The following is a 20833-nucleotide window of genomic DNA, read 5'->3' on the forward strand; positions in this document are numbered from 1 at the left end:
TATTAGAACTAGTAGAATAAGATACCCCGCCTCTTTATTTAAGAAACTTATTTTTCTGAAGGAAAAAAACTGCAATTGATGTTTGGGACAACACGGTATCTGACATCCTATTCGAAAAGGAAGCTCAAAGTACTATGCTTCAAAAATTTGTTAGCATTAGATATTTTTGTTGAAGTTTCTTTCTTTTTTTCTCACTCATTTCGACTTCGTCTTTCAGTGTTGATTTTACTCGACGACCCGACCCACGATTTGGACCCCTTAAACACATACTTCGTGATCTCAATCCTGTCGAACCACGCCAAGAAGTCGAGTCGCATCGTGGTACTGAGCATGGAAAAGCCCCGGTCCGACATCTTTCCTTTCCTGGACCGGGTCACCTACCTTAGCCTGGGAGAGGTCGTCTACACAGGTGAGCATACAATAATTGCAGATGAATTGGTATGGATATGGAAATTAACAAGGGATATAAGAAGGCGGTTCATCAAAGGAAAGTTCAGCGAATCAGCTGTCTTCGCCATTCTTGAATGCACCAATGAGTTCCGCATTTCACTCCTTGGAACTTTTCTCTTGTATTTTTATTATTTACTTTCATTTAACTTTGTAACCGTCTCTGTTTATTTGGCTCATTATTCAGGAGGTTGAAAACTGCTATGGCTAGACGTTTTATGTTTTACTCTATGTTCATAATGTTTTTTTAAAAAGTAATATAGGGGGAGGTCCACAGAGTTCCGTACAGAAGCAAAATATAAAAAATAGCCTCTGTTTCTTTTTTTTTTTTTTTTTTTTCAAATCTTTGGCTAAAAGATTTGCCTATAAAACAGTTCTTACGACTGAAAAAAAATCGTATTCTACTGGATGATAAAACACACACTCACATAAAAAAAACGCTTATACTGTCCAAGAATTACAGCACCTTCTAACATTATTTAAGTAGAACGAGCTTTTCAACTTGTCCTATTTATGTGCAAGTATTGAAAAAAGTTTACTAACTTTTGCCAAATAGGTTTCTCAGATTTCAGTAATAACAAGAAGTTTGACGAAAAATAAAAGAGCCTACTTTTTCTTACATCAAATCAATTTTGTAACAATGATTATCACCATCTGAGCTCAATATCTTATTATTTAATAAAATGGAGATTTGTCAATTAATTTGAAATTGTAAAATTCACTATCTCTTAACTCTTATTCGTTATGCTTCATTGAAATTATAACTATTTATTTATAGAATTAGAAAATGTACAAGTTCGAGCACAGTGCTTCAAAGTGTAAGTGCATAAATATGGAAAAATAAAGCATCAGACTGAACTGAAATAACGATTATTTGGCCATTCTGTATGAACTTTCAAAATTGGAAAATCAAAAGGGTGAATTATGTACGGAATTTTTTTTTTAAGAATACTGTTCAATGGTATTTGATTTAAGAATAGTAAATAGTAAAATTTATTCATTTCAAAGCACCAAAATGATTTACTTTTAAAATTGCTTCGAAACAAACCAAAGAAAATAGCATTTTGAATAAGAAAAGAGAAAGAGATAAGCGACTTCGATCTCATTTGTTTGGAAAATGACAAGAAACTCCAAATGTTAAAGTTTTTAAAGTTAGCGTGAAAAGTTGCGCGAAAAAACTTTTTTCTCTGTGAAGAAATAGCTCCCAATTCCAGATAAAGTTGTTTTAAAAATGCATTTAAACTTGCTTCATATTTATGCAGTCGGATTTTTTTAAATTGTCATCATTTTATATTTTAAAATTGGAGAAAAGTTTACACTAACTTAGATCACGTCGCGAATATATTTTTAGCAAATAAGTTTTTTCGTTTTTCATTAAACAACTCAATGCGTTGAACTTTCAATAAATTGTAAGATGTATTGATATTTGTTATTGGTTCCGCTGTGGCGAAGGAGAGTATTTACCTTTTCCTCTAAAAAGTTTAGTTAAAACTAAAAAGCGTAATCGGAAAAATAAAAATTTCGTGCACGGTAAATTTATATTTTTATGTATAAGATTTTTTCAGTTTCTTAAGTTAAACTGTACACTAATGACAGGCTAAAAGTCGGTATAATTAGTTGCTTTAATCTAGTTTATCTGCAGAAGTTTTAACTTCAGTTTAACGACCTTTTCGTACAATCTAAAATTTTCAGCATTGAATTTTACCACTTTTAAATTCACATGTTGCTTATTGTTCCAAATTCCACTCGGGTCATCGAGTCCTAGTAGCAATTGCTAGTCAGTTTAAGACAGTGAGGGACGGCTTCCGAGCACCATTAAAGTGGAAGTTCGAATTATCTCAGTCAACACACGATAGATGAAGGCACCATCTTTCGACTTTTCGTAATTCAGAACCAAACCAGAAGTCGAACAACTCCTGGTTCATCACCTCCCGAGGCATTGATTCACGGAGAATACTTTTTGTCCATGAAATATTTGACGTGCCCATGAAATATTTAACGTGCCCCAGTCATCATCAGTGAACACGGAGGATCTTCAACCGGCTGGCATCGTACCCGGAACTCTCTAGTTACGAGCTTGGCGCCTTACCGATCAGTTCATCTCGACGAAAATTAACCCTAGTTCTAATTAGCCCAATTACCGATAGAATAGAAAATTTAATATTTTATTCAGAAGCACTAAAATTATCAGGGAACATTTAAAATATTCTTTTACTAAAATTTTCGTGAATACTAATGGTAAATTTATTTGTATTTCAGGCAGTACAAGAATGCTGCTGGATTATTTCGGTAGCATTGGATTCCCTTGTCCAGAATTAGAAAATCCTCTCATGTACTACTGTAAGTATAGTTTTAGTTTATGTATTTTGGCTTATAATTTTCATCATTTATTCTGAAGAAAATAACTAATGATTATTTTATATCAAACAAAGACGTCCAGATTATGAATTGATCGCTGTCCATTTCTAGCTTCTGGTCTACCGTCATTTCCCGTTTTCGCTTTTCTAAAAATATAACTGTGCAGTTAAAATAATGTACGAGCACATTAAAGCAGTTTCTTTTGTTAAACAACAAAAAATTTCAATAATGTTGCCTCAATTATGAATAAAATCGTTTCGTGTTGAAACAATGTGCAAGCCAAAGCAGAGGTGCAGCGAGAGGCTTTTCTAGTGGTCAACCGACCCGAACCCTAGGTTTTGAAACATATTATCAATCTTAATACGAAGGTTTATATGCATCAAAGGACTACTGTCCAACCACGGATTGTATGGAATTTTCAAACGTCCAAATAAGACGAATCGATCTGAATGAGGGGGAAAAGTAAAAATTTGATGCCGGTATTCCGCCCAGTTGAATGAGACTCGACTTCTGCAAAAGCTGGCATCGCTAAAAAATAATAGATTCGTCCAATTCCAGCTGTAAAACGGATGTTTGCCTTTCCATACAATCCGTGGTCAGACAGTATTTTGGACCAGAATTTACCTTCTGAGCGTCCTTCGTAAAGTTAATTTTGTTTATGCTCGTGAACCAATGTACAGTCGGACCTCTATATATCGAAGTAGCAAATTGCCGGAAAAAAATTCGATATACAGAAATTTCGATGTATGGAAATTATCTTATTTTATCATAAAAATCTTCTAAAACATTAAAATTGAAGCTAATTTTTGTGTATGAAACCCTATTTCTAATTTATACGAGCATCGGATTAAGTGAAAACTAATAATTAAAAAATTAACAGGAATTACATTTTTGCCTTTTCATACATCTTCATTCTTCGGCAATTCAAATTGATCCGCAACATAAGGGGAATTTTCGTTTTGACAATGTAATCGAGAAGAAAGTAAAAAATCATTCTACCTAAATTGAATGATTTTTACTGAAGCTAAAAAGACTAGGAATGATAATCAACAGAGAAAAGGGATTACTTGAAACGGATTTTACAGTGCTACTGGTTAAAACTAAGATTTGAAATAAACTTGAGGGAATTTAAGAACTCCAGAACGAAACAACGACCTATCTACACACCCCTCAACCCCAGATTCCTTATGAGTTTCGTAGCAACCTTTAGTGAACGTAATTTTCTCCCGTAAGCATCAGTTTCCATGAGACAAACAGTTAAAAGTGGAAAAAAAATCTACGAATGTCTCGAAAAAAAATTCGATATATAGATATTTTTTCGATATATAGAAAAAAATTTCTATGTAATGAACATAGAAATTTGCTGGGATTTCGATATATAGAAAATTTTGATACGTGGAAGTTCGATATATGGAGGTTCGACTGTATTTGTAACAAAAATTAGAAAAATATTGCGTGCACGTTTTTCAGAGACACAAAAAGTTAGGCATAAATTTCCTGGCAGTAAATCGAATTGATTTTTGAAAGCGTCGTTAAAAATGGAAGATTAGCTCCAATACACAAGAACACACAGTAAACGGAAAAGTGCTCAAAGTAAAAAAAAAAAAAATCTTATTTTTTATAAATAAGCCTAAGTTGTCGGCATTCAGTAAATCGTTTGGTAACTTCGCACATTACATGTTGTAGCATCTCTACAGGAATTCATTAAATTTTTTCCTGAATTCGGCGTTTCAACTCCTGAATTGTGGGAAAAATTCAAAAAGATATTCTACGAATTCCGATAATGATGGAGTACAGGTAATGGGAGATGCTACCAGAAGACAGAGTACTTACAGAGAAATAGTGGACAGCTTAAAGATTTTTATCATTATTATTATTAAGTGTTTTGGGTTGGAAAACGAAATGCTGTTTGGTTTACTGTGTGTTCTCGTGTATTTTAAGGTAAGTAAAGCTAATCATTCATTTTCAGTGAAGCTTTTTGAATCGCCCAATTTACTGCTGAACCCTCTATATTACAACAATCTGCTTCAGGGTTAACCCTCTGATGCACAGTGGCTTCGCTTGAAGCGACCGTTTTTTTTTCCCCAGCTAACTGTTGAAGCCTCTGTGTTCTTTGGCTGAAAAGAAAATTAAAGAAATGGTGGCAAACGAAACCACCCTACCTTAAAGCGTTAAAGTGCAAAAAAAAATACAGTAGGCGCCGCTTAATGTGATCACTTTGGGACAAATACAATTTGATAACAGTAACCGACTGATAACAATAACCGAAAAGAATCCAGGAGACACAAAACAATGATTTTTCTCCAATTAAGATGCATTTATTTTGGCAACCTCAAATTAAAATCACAATGACTCAACTGAAAGCAGTTTTAAATTACAAATTATTAAATTAACAGAATGGAAATATCTGAATCACTTAGTAATAGGTGAAAAGTAAAATATGTCCGTTTTCCCTAACATTCGTAAACCAGTTACAAAGCACATTCAGCTTTTCTTTCTTTTCCAGCATGGTTTTGCTTGTTGTTTAAATTTTAATTTAACTTCGCTTTGTTTTCAATCTGAACACAATTCTTTAACAGTTTACAAAGTAATGGCAACAATGGAGGTCCTACATCAATGCCTGCTACATGTCCAGCGATTAAATTTTTTTTAGGTGCAAAAGAAAGCTTTCTTAGGAGGAGTCACTGGGGGCGAACTTTCAGTAGCTTCATTCCTAGAAAAAATTTGAGCTGCTATTGAAAACCACAAAATGCTAAACAGAAAGTTAGTCTCGCAAGGGTTTGCCTATGTATTTCCGTTAATTGAAGAACAAAAACGGGGAAAAAATTGAAAGTTTATGAAAAAGTGATAACAATAAACGAAGACGCTGATTACAATATCCGACTTTTTAAACATGTGTTAACATACAAGAGCCCCGGGACATCGTGATTCTGATAACATTAAGCGAATGATAACATTAACGGTGATTAACGGTGATCACATTAAGCGGAGCCGACTGTATATATTATATATATATATATATATATTGCCTGCAATTACTTCCGATTTACAAAAGGACCCCATCATGCATTTCTAGCCACATAAAACCATTTTTCAATTTACACTACAAAATACATTGATTTGATCATCATTCGTATCCGTCATAATCTTAAATTGTTTTTCTTTCTTCTTTGTGCCTGCAGTATGTCTGTCAACGGTGGACCGTCGCACCCGGGAGCGCTTCATCGAGTCCAGTACCCAAATTTCCGCCCTCGTAGAAAAGTTCAAAGTGGAAGGGGAACACTATAGAAAGTGCTACGTTCCACCCACACCTACCAACAGACACCATAGAGCAGAAGGATGCTCGCTACAAACTTCCTTTAACAGCCTACGGACAGCCATCAGGATGGCAAATCTTCTGTACTCCTTCTCAGGTAAAGTATACACTTTGTGTGTTTTGTAACTTAGCCTGTTCGAGGTTTAGATTTGTTTTATGAGCAAGTCGTCGGCAGTATGCTAAACTAACGAATGTGAAAATTGGCACTTTTTGGGAGAGCCAAAACAGCATTTTTTTTTCCCCGCCTGAAGTGTTTCATCATTTTTAAGGTTTTAATTTTTATCGATAACTTTAAGTGTAAAACTCTCGTTTGAAGTAGTTATAACCAGTGGGTAGCCCGTTTGGAGTATTATGGCAAGTCATCGAATTTGAAAAACGCGATTCGCGAATTTCAAATCAACAGTTTTGCTTAAGATATAATCGATATACTATTAAGAATAACTCGATATTTCCTACAAAAAAAATAGTAAAAGAAGTTACGTAATAACAGTAATAATCGAAGAAAGAAAGAAGAAAAAAACTCTACAGCCCCCCCCCCTCCTCCGTTAACGAACGGGGGGGTGGGGACTTTAGCTTTTCGCCGGTTTCTTTTACCTTCTCAAAATTCATAGTTTGTTAACTATAAGTAGTTTTCTTTGCAATAGTATTCCTAGTGCGATGAAAACGTTTTTACAGTAAGAAGACAACGCCATCTTTTTACGATTGCTCGAACTCATTATGTACGCTTCATCAATGTGAACTAAAATAGTGATTGTGTGTGTGTGTTTTTTTTTCTTTAAACCAATAGCAATAAAACAGAATTTCAAATGTTGATTTTGAAACACTTTCTCGAATTTTTTAGATTCAAAATATTTGATATCAAAATCATTGTGTTGCCCCACAAAAGGATGCAGTGAAGCCTGTGTAAGTTGACCACCTGCGGTGCACTACTTTAATGGTCAACTTAAACAGGTGGTCAACTTACAGAGGTTGATTTATATGATAAGGGCTAATTCCGTGCGTGAAAAAAGCGGTCAACTTAGACAGGTGGTAAACTTACAAGGGTGGTCAACTTCACAGGTTTTACTGTATTGTTGGATGTTTTGTCCACCATAGGTCCACTTCTTTTGTATAGAAAAGAAGCTCCTTGTAACCCCATAACATGTGTCTGAAGTTTCTTGCAGATTTGTGCATTTAACTTTGTAATATTATACAGGGTCAGACATAGTTATTGCAGGGAAGTGGTATCGGTAGATACTAGTATACGTGCCATTTGCAGTATATGTACAATGGTGGTTTTTTAGTTACTACTCAGCAGAAATTTCACTTTTGGTTCCAATTCGGTAAACACGATCGTGTTTCAGATAGGAAAAAAAAAAAACGTGTTTGGGTATCCAACTTCAGAGCCACAGGTACCGTACTGAAAACAAAACTCCTGGCCGTCCTCAAACCGTTACAACGCACAAAAATGTGGCATATGTGAGAGCATTTATCCAGGAATTTTCAAATTAGTTAGCACAATTTGCCCAGCTATTTCTGCGGCAGGAATGTAAGAAAATCCTGCCCAGTGATCTTTACCACGCGAATAGTTTTTCTAGCCAAACGGGATCATGTCAACCAAACTAGAGCCCAATACCAATTTCCTGCTGAGTAGTATTGAAAAAACCACCACTACGAATGAACTTCTCCACCACCACTACTACTACTACTGAGAGTGGCACGTATACTGCTATCTACCGATGCCATTTCCACCACCGGATACCTGCCATAACTCACACAGCGCCCTCTCCAAATACGAGAAGTTTATATGCCGGACCCTTTGTAATCGCATTTTGGCAAAGAAAGTGACGCAACTCAAAAAATCAAGGTTTTACGTAATAGTAGTTTAAAGCGATTTAGTCTCAAATATTACAATTCTTTCCAAAACAATTGTGATATTTACTGGTAAGTTTTTGTTGTCTAAATTAATAATGCATACTTTAAGTTCGAAACGCAAGTTTCGTGGCAAAAAAGGGCATTAAATTAAGATTTTTGAATGAGTAAGGTAGTACGTTTTCCCAAACTTTAAGTAGTGTCATTTTCTATGCCGGGGTTCGATATGTATATCGAAGTTTGTGATAGTATTACAAAGACAGCGGCCCTGAGCTGTACTTTTTCAACTCGGCTCATTCACTACAGTTACACATACAAAATGGTTAAGAAACAAAATTCGACATCGATACATAGCGAAATTTTGAAACAGCATGAACCAAGCTCATTTTTTAATAATTCTCATAAAATATTCACATTTTTGAAGCACAAAATGCATAGGGAATTGCACCATTTTCATCTCTTTTTCTTCTAGACGTCGCTTCTGTGTCATTTTCAACTGCAATAAACGTGCATTGAGGGAGCTTTTCCTTCGTCTTCTGCTGCTGCCCATGTTCTGCGCCCTGATCGTCCTACATTACTTTCCCATTGGAGACTTCCAACACAGTTTCATCACTCGAAACGGACTCTTCTTCAACTCCCTGGTTGCGGTTTCGTTTCTCTCTGCTGCCATCACTGCAGTTACACGTACGTATTAGAAGAATTTGATGCGTCATAATTTATATGGTAGGCGAGCCAAATAAGGATAAGTAGACCAAAAAGGTCCCGCCATTTTTCTATGTAGGACAGCAGAAATTCACTAGATCATGATTTTATCACCAGAAAGATGATAAGGCGCTATCTATAAGCAGTTTGGTATCATCAGGCAAATGTGTAGCAGCAGTCTTGTCAAAATTGCCTGATTTTATTTTTCAGTGAATTTTGTTTTTTCGTGGTTCACTGTAGTTTATAGGGCGAGATCCCACTAGGCTTGACCTACCCTCATCGAGTTTCCTAAAGTTGTTACCATTTGAAGAGTGAAAGTTGTAAATAAAACGTGAAAGTAAGAATTTCTACCTCTTTCACTTGAACTAATCAGGGTTGCCAGGGGTTGAAAGGTGCCTAAAAATAAGTAATTTACCCTCATCAAGTTTCCGAAAACCGTTATCATAAGTGAAGAGTAAGAGATGGAAATAAAACGCTAAACTAAGGTTGCCTACCTTTTTCAACTCCCTAATCAGGGTTGTCAGGGGATAAAAGGTTTTCAATGAGGGAGATAATTTACCCCTCATCGAGTTTAGCGAAATTGTTGTCATAAATGAAGAGCTGTAAAGAAAACGTTAAAGTAAGGTTGCCTACTTTTTTCCGGTTCCTAACCAGGGATGTCAGGGGCTAAAAGGTGCCCAAAAAATGAATAATTTACCCTCATCGCGTTTCCATATAAGTTATATAAAAAAAATATGGGTAAAAATATTACAACAGCGATGATATAGGGTTGGCTAAGCAAAAGTGTTCCAATAATAGGGTTGCCGCTATTCAAAGTTTCAATATTGAAACTTCGTCGTAACCTATACAATCGGTTTTGTAATATTTTTACGTTGGTAATTTTGTTTAATCAGTGATCAAAACTTCCATCTCATTTGCCGAGAGTTTTATGAATCATCTGCAGAAGTAGTTTTCATCACGGAAATTTTCTTAAATAAGAAAGTATTAAGACACAAAATAACTGGTATAGTTTCCCCCTATTAAAATAAGTACATAAATAATGAGTATAGTTATTGTTGTTAATTATTATCATTGGTACATTTCTCTCACTTAACTTTAACTGTAATTATTTTTCAACTAAATTGACATTGATCTGACACCGTTAAATTACATCAAAATAAGAGTAACATCAACTTTGGTCAAATGAGAATAATAAGCAATTTGTTAGTTATGTATATATGTATTATTTATATTTTAGTGTCAGTACATGTTATTAGAAACTTTGCCGGCAGAAAAAGTAATTGCTTTATCAAAGTGTAAAAGTGTTTTCACTACAGCTGTAGTCATGGAAAGGGAAAACTTAAATTAAGCGTTAATTATTTCCTTCGTAAATTTGCAGAGTAAATTTTAGTTTAAGAGCAAACTTTGCTTTATTCTTCGAAATAAATGGAATTTTCTAGTTCTTACTCAGTATAATGGGCGTTAAATTTTACGTAACGAGGTTGTTTCCGAAATTTTAAAAGTATTTGTTTCTGAAAGAGCATGCTTAAAAACATTGGATTTGACCATTTTTTAAATAATTTGACAAAGATTAATTTTTTTAACAATTATTTTAAACAGTGCAATTTCATTGTTTACGCTTCTGCACATGACATTACAAGTGATGAAATACCATTCACTGATGCCCATTAGCACAGAGAGCAATATTTAATTCGCGTCTTTACTCGCATGTACTGGCAACGAAATGGTTGATAACAAGCGTAGAGCGCAATATTTAATTCGCTTCTGAGTTATCATAACTTGGAACCGCGGTAGACAGCAAGCGTTAGCATTCAGCGCGCCAGTGGAGATGCGCCGAAGTACATCACTTGTGACGTCATAAAGACCACGCCCTTCATTTACAAAATTGAATGTTTTAAAAAATTAATATTAAGCGTTGGGAAAATGAAAGTTTTTTCCCGTTCCATGTGTGTTTTTTTTTTTTTTTTTTTTTGCTTATTCTATCGATTTTAATGCCAAAAAGTAATACTTAAGCCTGGAATAAACAACCCCATTACCAATAAATTCTTTAATTATTTTAAATATTTTATTTCTTATGAATTTAATCGCCACTCCCTCATTCATTCTGTTACAGATGCACCTCATCGCAATCGTTACTATCAAGAAAGTCGGGAAGGTATTTATAGAGGTCCACTCTTCATAATTTCCACCATTTCTTACTCCCTTCCTCTGAGCGTGGCATCTGTTACGGCTGCTGGAACCATCATTTATGCGTAAGAATCAGATGAACTGCTTACCATAAGATTCAAATAGAGCATTTAAATGAAAAGTCATTTAAATGTGTACGAAAATTCTTTACCGGATCCTCACCAAATAATAACCAGTGACTGAGGTTAGAAGGTAGTTACAGTATTCCATAACTTCGCCTAGAGATTCAAAAGTTGCGTACGGCAATCAGGACCAATGTATAAACACACTACAGCAAATTAATGTCGGATGTTTTTTTTTAATTTTTTTTTATTTTATTTATTTTTATTTATTTTTTTCATTTTTTTAAATTAATTTATTTTTTTAAGTTACCGAAGTTTTAAAGTTTGACCATGTAGAAATGGCGGATGACTTTGAAGCAGAAATATCATTTGTATCAATTTGTAATAGGTTGTTTGTTGTTATTTTGTAACATATAAAACTATCGAGAACGTTCCTCTTATTACTCGGCTCTTTCTTGCTGATTCTACCTATTACAAATGATAGAAATGGTGTTTCCGCTTCAAGATCATCCGCCATCTCTTCGTGGTCAAGCTTTACTTAGATTAATTGGCAACGGTCATCATTTTCTATATGATTCCAAAAAGAAAACTACTAGAAAATGTTATGCTTGTCCACAAATTAGACGTGTTCAATTGCTAGATTACTACACAATTTGTCATTAAAACCTCCAAAAAACCTGAAGCAGGATCATAATATATACTCCAAGGTTTTTTTTTTTTAATTTAATAACTACACATATCAATAAAGGCTTTTGATGACATGCATTAAACGCTTTAGTTTTTAACGATATTTTGAATTTCGGACGATGAAAGTACGTTTTAGTACTACGTTACTTACTGGTGATACTGCCTATCTTATAAAAATAAACGCTTTTCCGTGCATAAAAACTTTAAAAACAATTTCTCCTAGTCTGAGAGATATTTGTAACTGTCTATGTAACATGGAAATCAAATTCTAATTAACTGGTTTTCATTTTTGAGTGAGTTACTCTGATTTTGCACATTTCTACTGAGCAATTTATTGCCGAGTCTTCGAGGTTAGCCAAAATAAAATTGTAATGAATAAAAAAAATATTAGTCCGTTATTAATTGTTTAATGTTCTGGCTTATTAAATGGGTGTTTGGTATTGCAACTGATGATTGCGATATTGAAACAAATCTGGTTAGAGGTTCACTTTTGCGAAGGGTTCATTAAATCTTGTGCTGATTTTGTATTATCACACGAATTGTGTAATATTGAAAAAAATAATGAATAGGTAGCAATTATTGTAAAAGCATAGTAAGATATTTTTGACAAAACAATTATGTGCCCTCGTCTACCCGTCATAGAGGTATAAAGTCCTAAAGTCTACCAAAATTTTAAGAAAGTTCTGCTATATGTTTGGTGAGTCTTGGTGAGAAACAGAAGGTATCACGTGATTTTGCCGTCTGCATGTGGCAGGACATCTGCCTGCAAAACGTGTGAAAGATGTCTTCCAGTTCTCAGCGAAACTTGAAAAATTTGGCGACTTTCCTTTAAATTTTGGGAGATTTTAAGACCTTATATTTCAATAACGAGGAGACGAGGGCAAATAATTTATGCTTCTAAAAACATGTTTTACTATACTCTTTCGATCCTGGTCAGAAATTCTCATTTACTAAAAAAAACTGTTTCCCTCCACAGGGGTGCCAAACTACGAGAAGAATGGGAACGTTGGGCCATGTTCTGCGCCACGCTCTGGGCAGTATATTCCTTCTCTGAGCAACAAACCATGGCTCTGATGATGGTCATCCGTTCGTCTTTTACGTCTTTCGTCACCAGCATATATATCCTCATCGCTTACATTACTTGCTCGAGTGGAACCGTCAGGTAATTCATGTCAAATCGCCTTCAATACCAGTAGGTTTCGATTCTTTTCCGAATGTTGAACTCTCTTAATACGACGACGGTTAATACGAAATCACGGCTACAACGAAGATTTAGTTATAAAGTTTTGTTTGCTATTTAATTACGTTAAACGTATCCCCGATAATATTTTCATGAAAGTCAAAAGCATCGCAAATCTCATTTTCTGTGCAACAAATTATTAATTTTAAGTTGTTTTTCAAAGCCGGCAGTAGTTTGGGAGCAAATGGTTTCCCGAGCGATTTTAGTGATACAGTTATGGGTGTTAGTTTTTCTGAAAGGTATTGGCACGAGGAAAACGAATTTGGATGTTGCCAACCTCGAAAATGTTGCAGGGGGTCAAAGGGGGCGATTATAACTGTGCTGGGGTGTAAGTGGTTTTCGTTCAATTTTTGTGATACAATTACGGGAGTTAGTTTTTCTGAAAGGTATTGGCACGATGAAAACGAATTTGGATGCAGCCAACTCCGAAAATGTTGCAGAGCGGCAAAGGGCGGCTATAACTGTGCAGGGGGGACAAGTAGTTTTCCGTTCAATTTTTGTGATACAATTAAGGGAGTAAACTTTTATGAAATATATTGGCACGAGGAAAACGAATTACGATGTTGGCAACACAAAAAATTGTGCAGGGGGCAGGGAGCCGGTTATAACTGCGCTAGGACGGCAAGTGGTTTTCCATTCAATTTTTCTAATACAATTACGGGAGTTAGTTTTCTGACAGGCAGTGGCACGATGAAAACGAATTTGGATGTTGCCAACCCCAAAAAGGGTGCAGGGGCAGGGGGGAGGTTATTACTGCGCTGGGGGTAAGTGGTTTTCCATTCATTTTTTGTGGTATAATTCAGGGAGTTAGTTTTTCTGAAAGGTATTGACACGAGAAAAACGAATTTGGATTTACCAGCCAAAAAATAGTGCAGGGGGCAAGGCCCCCTGCAAATATATCGGTCGAATCTCAATAATTCCAAGTTTATAGCTCGAATATTCATTATTCTCGAAGTTTTCATCGGGTCCCAAACTCTTGACACTATTGTAGAAACTTCTCATAACTCGAACGTTCCCTTGGGACTTTGAGTTATCAAGAGTTGAATTTATATATAGCATATATCTGTATATAACTGCAAATACATAGCTCAATATAGCTGCAAGCGTAAAACAGTTTGTTTTCAACATTTGTTAGTTTTCAACAAGCTTTCAAAGCTTAACATTCTTAAATCCATTAATAACTTCATAACGGATAAACATACGAATTAAATTGCATTTCGAAGTTATTAAGAGCTAGTTCCCTTTTCAATGAAAAATATGTGAATATATGCAGGAAAATGAATCTGGCTAAGAATGATCTTTCCATTGATAAGCGGTTCCTTGTACTCAAAACCATCTTTAGGCAATAATGTGAGAGGGCGCCCCTTCTAACCCTAATTTTGGAAAATTAATGCAATTGCACATTTTTGAATGTTTTCCTTTTTTCAATATATTCCTTAGTCACCACTGAAATATTCGGAAATGACGGCCTGTCTTTTCTCCTTGGAAAAAATTTGAAATGACTGGCCTGCTTGGGGGAACCAGTGGCGTAACGAAGGGGAAGAGGAAGCGAGTGGCTTGTCCTGGCTACTATTTTACGATTTGGGAAATTCTAACACTTTTGATGTAGAGAAGCAATCTGATTTTCCTAGATATCTAAAATTATTTGTCGGTCTTCGGATTTGAAATTACCTATCGTAGTGGCACAGCGAGAAGAAGCGGCAGCAACTCATATTCCAGTAGAGCGCTTACGGAGCTCACACGAGGAAGCCGACACAAAATTAATTTTACATGCTGCTGATGCAACTTTACGAGGTGCCTCTACTATTCATATTCACTCACCAGATAGCCAGATACAGATGTTCTTGCATTGGCTCTTTGGCGATACCTCATAATATGCTCCAGAACAGAACATCGTGCATTGTTAGGGAGCGGTAAAAGGAAAAGACAAATTGCTCTCAAAAAAATCTACAATGCTTTACCTGGCTTTTATGCACTCACTTTTCGTAACTTAAAAATTGAGGTATGTTCCAGGCAACTTGCAATTGAAAGGTGCAACGAATACGACCCGCAAGTTGAGGATCAATGGTCTATATAATTTACAGCACATTCGTAATTGTATAAATTTCCATTAGGCGTGCTTTAAGATAATAAAAATTGTCGTGCGCTCAAAAATTATGAAGAAATTACTGGTTAAGTGAAGCAAATTAGCGTTCAATTGAATTCCCCCTGATCGGACAAGGGGGGTCGAAAACAATGTCTATGGGTCATTATACAAAACACGTAGGGTTCTGATGTTGGAATTCATGAAAAAAAAAATCTTCAATTTTTTTAAAAGTTTTTTTATATTGTTCTTTTTAGGCACCTTTTTACTCTCACATAGTCACATTCTTTATTAGATATTTTGTAACTATTTTTTGAAGTTAAAATTTTGTATGTGAACGGAGGGTAACGGATAGAGTAAATATATATTTTAAATATTATTTTTAAACTTTTCATTTAAATAAACATTTCATCTTGTATGAGAAACACGATTTGAACTGATTAATGTGTACACATCTTTCTTAAAATGGATTTTTAAAGAAAGTTATATGCTCCATTTCTGATTATATATCCTCCATTACATCTATACTGTAACGGAGAATACAGAAACGGAGGATACAAATACTTATGTTTTGTGATCATTGTGTTGATTTAGGGTTAACGCAACATGTTATTTAGAATTTACTTTAAAAAAGTGATTCAATTTTAACTATATTTTTTTTTTTTTTTTTTTTTTTTTTTTTTTTTGTACACAAACAATTCTTTCCTTTTTAACTCAAGAACGGAGGATACACGAAGTTAAGGATCTATTTGACTTCAAAGAGAATAATGCCGAAATTCTTTCACACTAACTTCTTTAGCTTCACTATGAAGACCCAGAGTTGAAAAGGGCTAACTTGTTATTCTAAACCTCTGTAATGAGCTGCCAGTACTGCCGTCTATAGGAGATTCTATTACTTAATTAAATCCTGAACGGAGGATACAAGAAATATTGCGACAGTGATTCAAAAGATTATGAATGCTATATATTTTTTTATTTTGCAACATAATTCTTTAACCTATTTAAAAAGCACCAAATGATTTAAATTTCACTATTAAATCTATTATATTTTTTTGTTATTGAGTAAATAAATGAAAAAGTGCATGGAAAGAAATGTGTTGAGACATGTAACGGAAGCATACAAGTATAACTCCGTTCAGTGAAAAAAACATTTAAAAAGTTTTATAGCATCATTAATTTGTATTGATCATTTTCAAAATTTGTTATACTTTTCTAAATATCATAAAAAAGTTCTTAAAAATAAATATTTTCGAAACTAACCACCCTGGATCTAAAAAGCGCATTTTTTGTAGAATGACCACTATAAGTAAAAATATTAGTTTCAATTTCAGAGGGTTCCCCCTGACCCCCCTCCCCAAATGACGGGCCTGGGTAAAGGGTGCAAATTCAATACTAACTCATTTTCCTCGTGCCAAAACCTATCAGAAAAACTCCCGAAATTTTATCACCAAAATCGTAACAAAACCACCTGCCCCCCCCCCATTCTAGTTATAACCCCCCTGCACATCTGCTCCAGTTTCGGGGTTGGCGACACCCAAATTCGTTTTCTTCGTGTCAATACCTTTCAGAAAAACTAACTCTCGTAACTGTATCGCAAAAATTGAACGGAAAACCAATTGCTCCCCTCCCACAGCGCAGTTATAACCTCCCCCTGCCCCCTTAAACCATTTTTAGGGTTGGCAACATCCGAATTCACTTTCCTCGTGCCATTACCTTTCAGAAAAACTAACTCCCATAATTTTATCACATAAATTGAACAGAATACCACTTGGCCCCCCAGCGCAGTTAAAACTGTCCCGCTCTCCCCTGCACCATTTTTGGAGTTGGCAACATCCAATTTTGTTTTCTTCGTGCCAATACCTTTTAGAAAAACTAGCTACAGTAATTATATCACAAAAATTGAACGGAGAACCACTTCTCCCCCCAGCGCAGTTATAAACTTCCCCCTTGCCCCCCCCCCCCCCCCCGCAACATTTTCGGTGTTGACAACATCAAAGTTCGTTTTGCTCGTGCCAATACCTCTCAGGAAAGCTAACTCCCGTAACTGTATCACAAAACTGAACGGAAAACCACTTTCCCCCAGCACAGTTATAACTTGCCCCCCCCCCCCCCCGCACCATTTTTGAGGTTGGCAACATCCAAATTCGTTTTCCTCGTGCCAATACCTTTCAGAAAAACTTAACTCTCGTAATTATATAACAAAAATCGCACAGGAGCTAAAATTTGATCCTTTGCTCCTCCACTACAGTGGCGTAGTCACGTAGTGATTAGACGTTGCCTCTCATGATTGAAGGCGCGGGTTCAAACCGACTCCAACAAATGGATTTTCAAGATACAGAAAATGGTCAGTGCGTCCAAGTCGCATGATTTGATCCCTTGCTGTCGTCGATCCCTTTTGTGTATTCGTTTGGCCTTGCAATTGCTGTCCTAGGAATCAAATTTGCTTAGCAAAATGTAATGCCTAGGGCAGTTTCGCATCAAAGAGAGTCCAAAAACATCCCCATGGAGGGGAAAACGGGCGTCGAAATTCTGTGGTAATGGCTATCCTCCGATAAAAATGTAATCTGAAAGAATGGATGGCAGCTCTTTTGAAATATTTTAGGTCTGCAAATGGTGAGAAACCAATATGCAATCCCAATAAAAAACCCAGAACAAAAAAAAAAAAAAAAGTGTTGTTTTTCAAAACTTCGGCAAGTTCCGCACGTTTATGCACTATGTATTTAAAGAAATGCAAATGCTTGATAGTTTTTTTTAGTATTTGTTTCTTATTGATGAAAACACTTGAGAAAACTGAGTAAAAATACAAATCATATTTACTTTATTTTGGCATCTGTTACAGTTCGAAAACACAAAAACCTCAATCACAACTAAGTTTAAAAAAAAAAGAAAAAAAGACGCAGTTTATAATGATGTTTGGATACAAAATGTGTCTGAGAATGATTTGAATGACCGACATATCCTACTATACCGAAATAACCTGCTTTAAAATTATCGTTTCTATTTAATAGTTAACTTTTCTTCTTAAAAACTAAACTTTACTAGAAGTTTAGTAAAATGGTATTTCAAAGGTAGGTGTGCAAGGATATGGAACGAAAAAATTTTTAGAATATATTTAGAAATCAATGACATTTTAAACTATCTTTGGAATTAAAGCCCAATTTGGAACTGTTTTCACACTTTATAAGTATTCAAAATGTATAGTTTCGCTTTGCACCAAATACTCGATTCAACGAGAAGTAGAAAAAATACAATCACTTGAATTTTTAATGTAATATGTTATTTAAAGCCAGCAATTTTACTCGCTTTCAGTTGTTAGCCGGCTTTACTTTTAATTGTATTTTTGAGATAATTCTGTATCTCAGAGCCAGAAGGACGTAAGTCATATTTGGAACATTTTACAGGAGAGATGGAAACCTTTTTTCTGGCGTATGCAACGGGTGGAACGCGTGTTCTTATAACCCTAGTAAAAAATTGAAAAGGATTTTTTTTTTTTTTTTTTTTTTTTTTTTTTTTTTTTTTTAAAGAAAACCGTTCACATGGCTCGATGCGGACTAGGATTCTGCATGCAATGCACTACAAAACAGAAAATCGCAATTTTTGAACTTACATCTTTCTGGCTCTGAGGAACAGAATTAATGCCTTCAGCAATCTAGAGAAGATGACTAACAGATTTTTATTCTGACCGTTTCCCTTACAGGAGTCTAACTGCACTACCAGAATGGTTCTATTATGCCAGCTATGGACTCTTGTACCGATACGCGGGTGCTTTTCTTCAACAGAACGAGTTCTCTGAAAACGAGCGGTTGTCCCATCCGTATTACTTAAACGGTACAGAGGCACTCTCCTGTCCCACAAGCGTTCCAGGCTCTTGCGTCTACGTGGATGGCGATCATTACTTAGCACAGAAGTATATAACTTCAGACCTATTAGAAGACTGGTTAAATTTCAGCCTATGTTTCGTATTCGTCGGTGGTATGTGGGTCGTTAACGCTGTGCTCCATCTTGTGCCACTTCCTGCTTTTATCAAATCTAAGTTCAGGAGTTGAGCTTTTTCAAACTAATGTTTAGGTACATTTTAAATATTGTTTTTAAAAATTTTTACTTATGTACAATAAAATGTTTATATTATTATACTTTTTGTTGGCTACTTACTGTTTATGACGATCATGAACACAATACATTGCAGACAATATAAAATTTTTCAATCGAGTAACGAAAGAAAATTCCCGTTTAAGCTATGACCCGTTAAGCTAGACAAAACTCGCTGAGTAAGGAAATTTTTGGAAGGTAACACGACCTCCCGTGACCTCGGGGAGTACCTGCACGAGTATCGGTGAACCTCTTCTGTTTCGACAAATATTTCCTTTACATTTATCTATCGGGTGCAGTGGCGCTCCGAAGTTAAATTTTTGGGAAGGCGGAAATTTACCGAAAGAAACTGCAAATTTTGCCGAATTATGATAACTTTACCGAATAGTCAGACAAAATTTGCCAAACAAGGAAATTTTGGGGAGGGCACAGTGACCTCCTATCGGGGTGCCCCTGATCGGGTGATATTTCACGGTCAGAACGTTGACACGATCCTGCTCCTTGCAATCTTTCTCTGGAGTTACTCGAAGGTTTACCAACATAAGCGTCAACAAGGATTTGAAGCAGAAAGATTGAAACCGCGTGAATGTAAGAACAGCGTGAAATATTGCATCTAGATCTCCAAAACTTGCCTCTTGAACCGAGTCCTGATGCAATTACATTACAATCAAGTTAAATTGGACCCGGAAGTAGGGCAGTCTTTAGAAGCTGACTTCTAAGAATAAAGAAGCTCTCCATGTCAATTCTTTTTTCTATGGGAGGTGGTACGGGATTTTCATTCTGTTCTAATCGTGACGCGTATTTTAATCTGATCATTAACAAACGATTTAAATCTGCGTGAACCATAACATTATGAAGCAATCTTTGAGAGTAGGTGAACTGCAGTGAGCAGGGCGCGGAATACTTAATGTCCGACCGTGTGCTTCGACTAAAAGAAGAGTGCCCTAGTTGTACAAAAAAAACTACTCATTAACAAATTCCGCAAATTTGATTTTCAAACCTGCCACCTTCTTAAGCATACTGTGATTTTTAAGTAGTATTCCAGTTTCCGAATGTTAAATTAAGCTAATTAAAGCTTGTTTTGTATCGGCCGATAAAAACGAGTGATAGAAATTGCCAATTTTTACCAACGCTAATGGTTTGACGATTCAGATGCAACGGGATTGAAATTTTAGAACGAGTATGGGGAAATAGTGTCTATATATATCCTTTATGCACAAAATAAAATTAAGCAGTTTTCAAACTAATGAGTAAGAAAATTATCGATGTCCACAAGCGTTGAAATTCCATAGTAAACTGAGAGTTTTACCGAAGTAGATTCAAACGGATTTGGAAATTCATAAACAATCCGAATATGCGAGTAAGAAGCTAAAATATGGAAAATTTTACAGGTATGTTATGTTTCTTTTAGCTGGAGTTGTAAAAGGTCAGTTTTAAAACGATAAATATTGTGGAAGTTCTGTTGTTACAGCAAAATAGTGCTACTTTTGAGATTGAAATTTTTGTTTCGGGTTCATTTTTACGTTTTCGACTTCTACTAACCGATTTCTTCTTTAACAATTTTTATTGAGTTTCCAAGTCGGGGACATTTAGCAGTTTCACCAAAAGAAAATTCTATGGAAAACGGAGGACGCGTTTTTTTTTTTTTTCGATATTCACGAAGTCGAGATTTATAAAACAAAAAACTAAGCACGAAGTTAGAAAGTTCATTTACATAGTGTCACAAAATATCAAAAAGCGTTTCCGAACGACGCTAGAAACTGAGAAGATCTGCTCGATATTGGCTCCACATTTTCTAACGAAACACTATT

General features: G+C 35.4%; 1 protein-coding gene across 1 annotated transcript in view; it reads left to right on the forward strand.

Moving 5' to 3' along the window:
- Window positions 1-19066, forward strand: part of LOC129217515 (ATP-binding cassette sub-family G member 5-like) — a 71798-nt gene extending 52732 nt beyond the window's left edge. The window contains 8 exon segments of the mRNA XM_054851830.1: window positions 218-409; window positions 2707-2787; window positions 5988-6109; window positions 6111-6223; window positions 8445-8656; window positions 10788-10926; window positions 12587-12772; window positions 18631-19066. Of these exon segments, the coding sequence (XP_054707805.1) occupies window positions 218-409; window positions 2707-2787; window positions 5988-6109; window positions 6111-6223; window positions 8445-8656; window positions 10788-10926; window positions 12587-12772; window positions 18631-18979 (1394 nt within the window). The 3' untranslated portion in view covers window positions 18980-19066.
- Window positions 19067-20833: the final 1767 nt, after the last annotated feature.

The sequence above is a fragment of the Uloborus diversus genome, chromosome 2, assembly GCF_026930045.1.
Source record: "Uloborus diversus isolate 005 chromosome 2, Udiv.v.3.1, whole genome shotgun sequence".
Classification (NCBI taxonomy): domain Eukaryota; kingdom Metazoa; phylum Arthropoda; class Arachnida; order Araneae; family Uloboridae; genus Uloborus; species Uloborus diversus.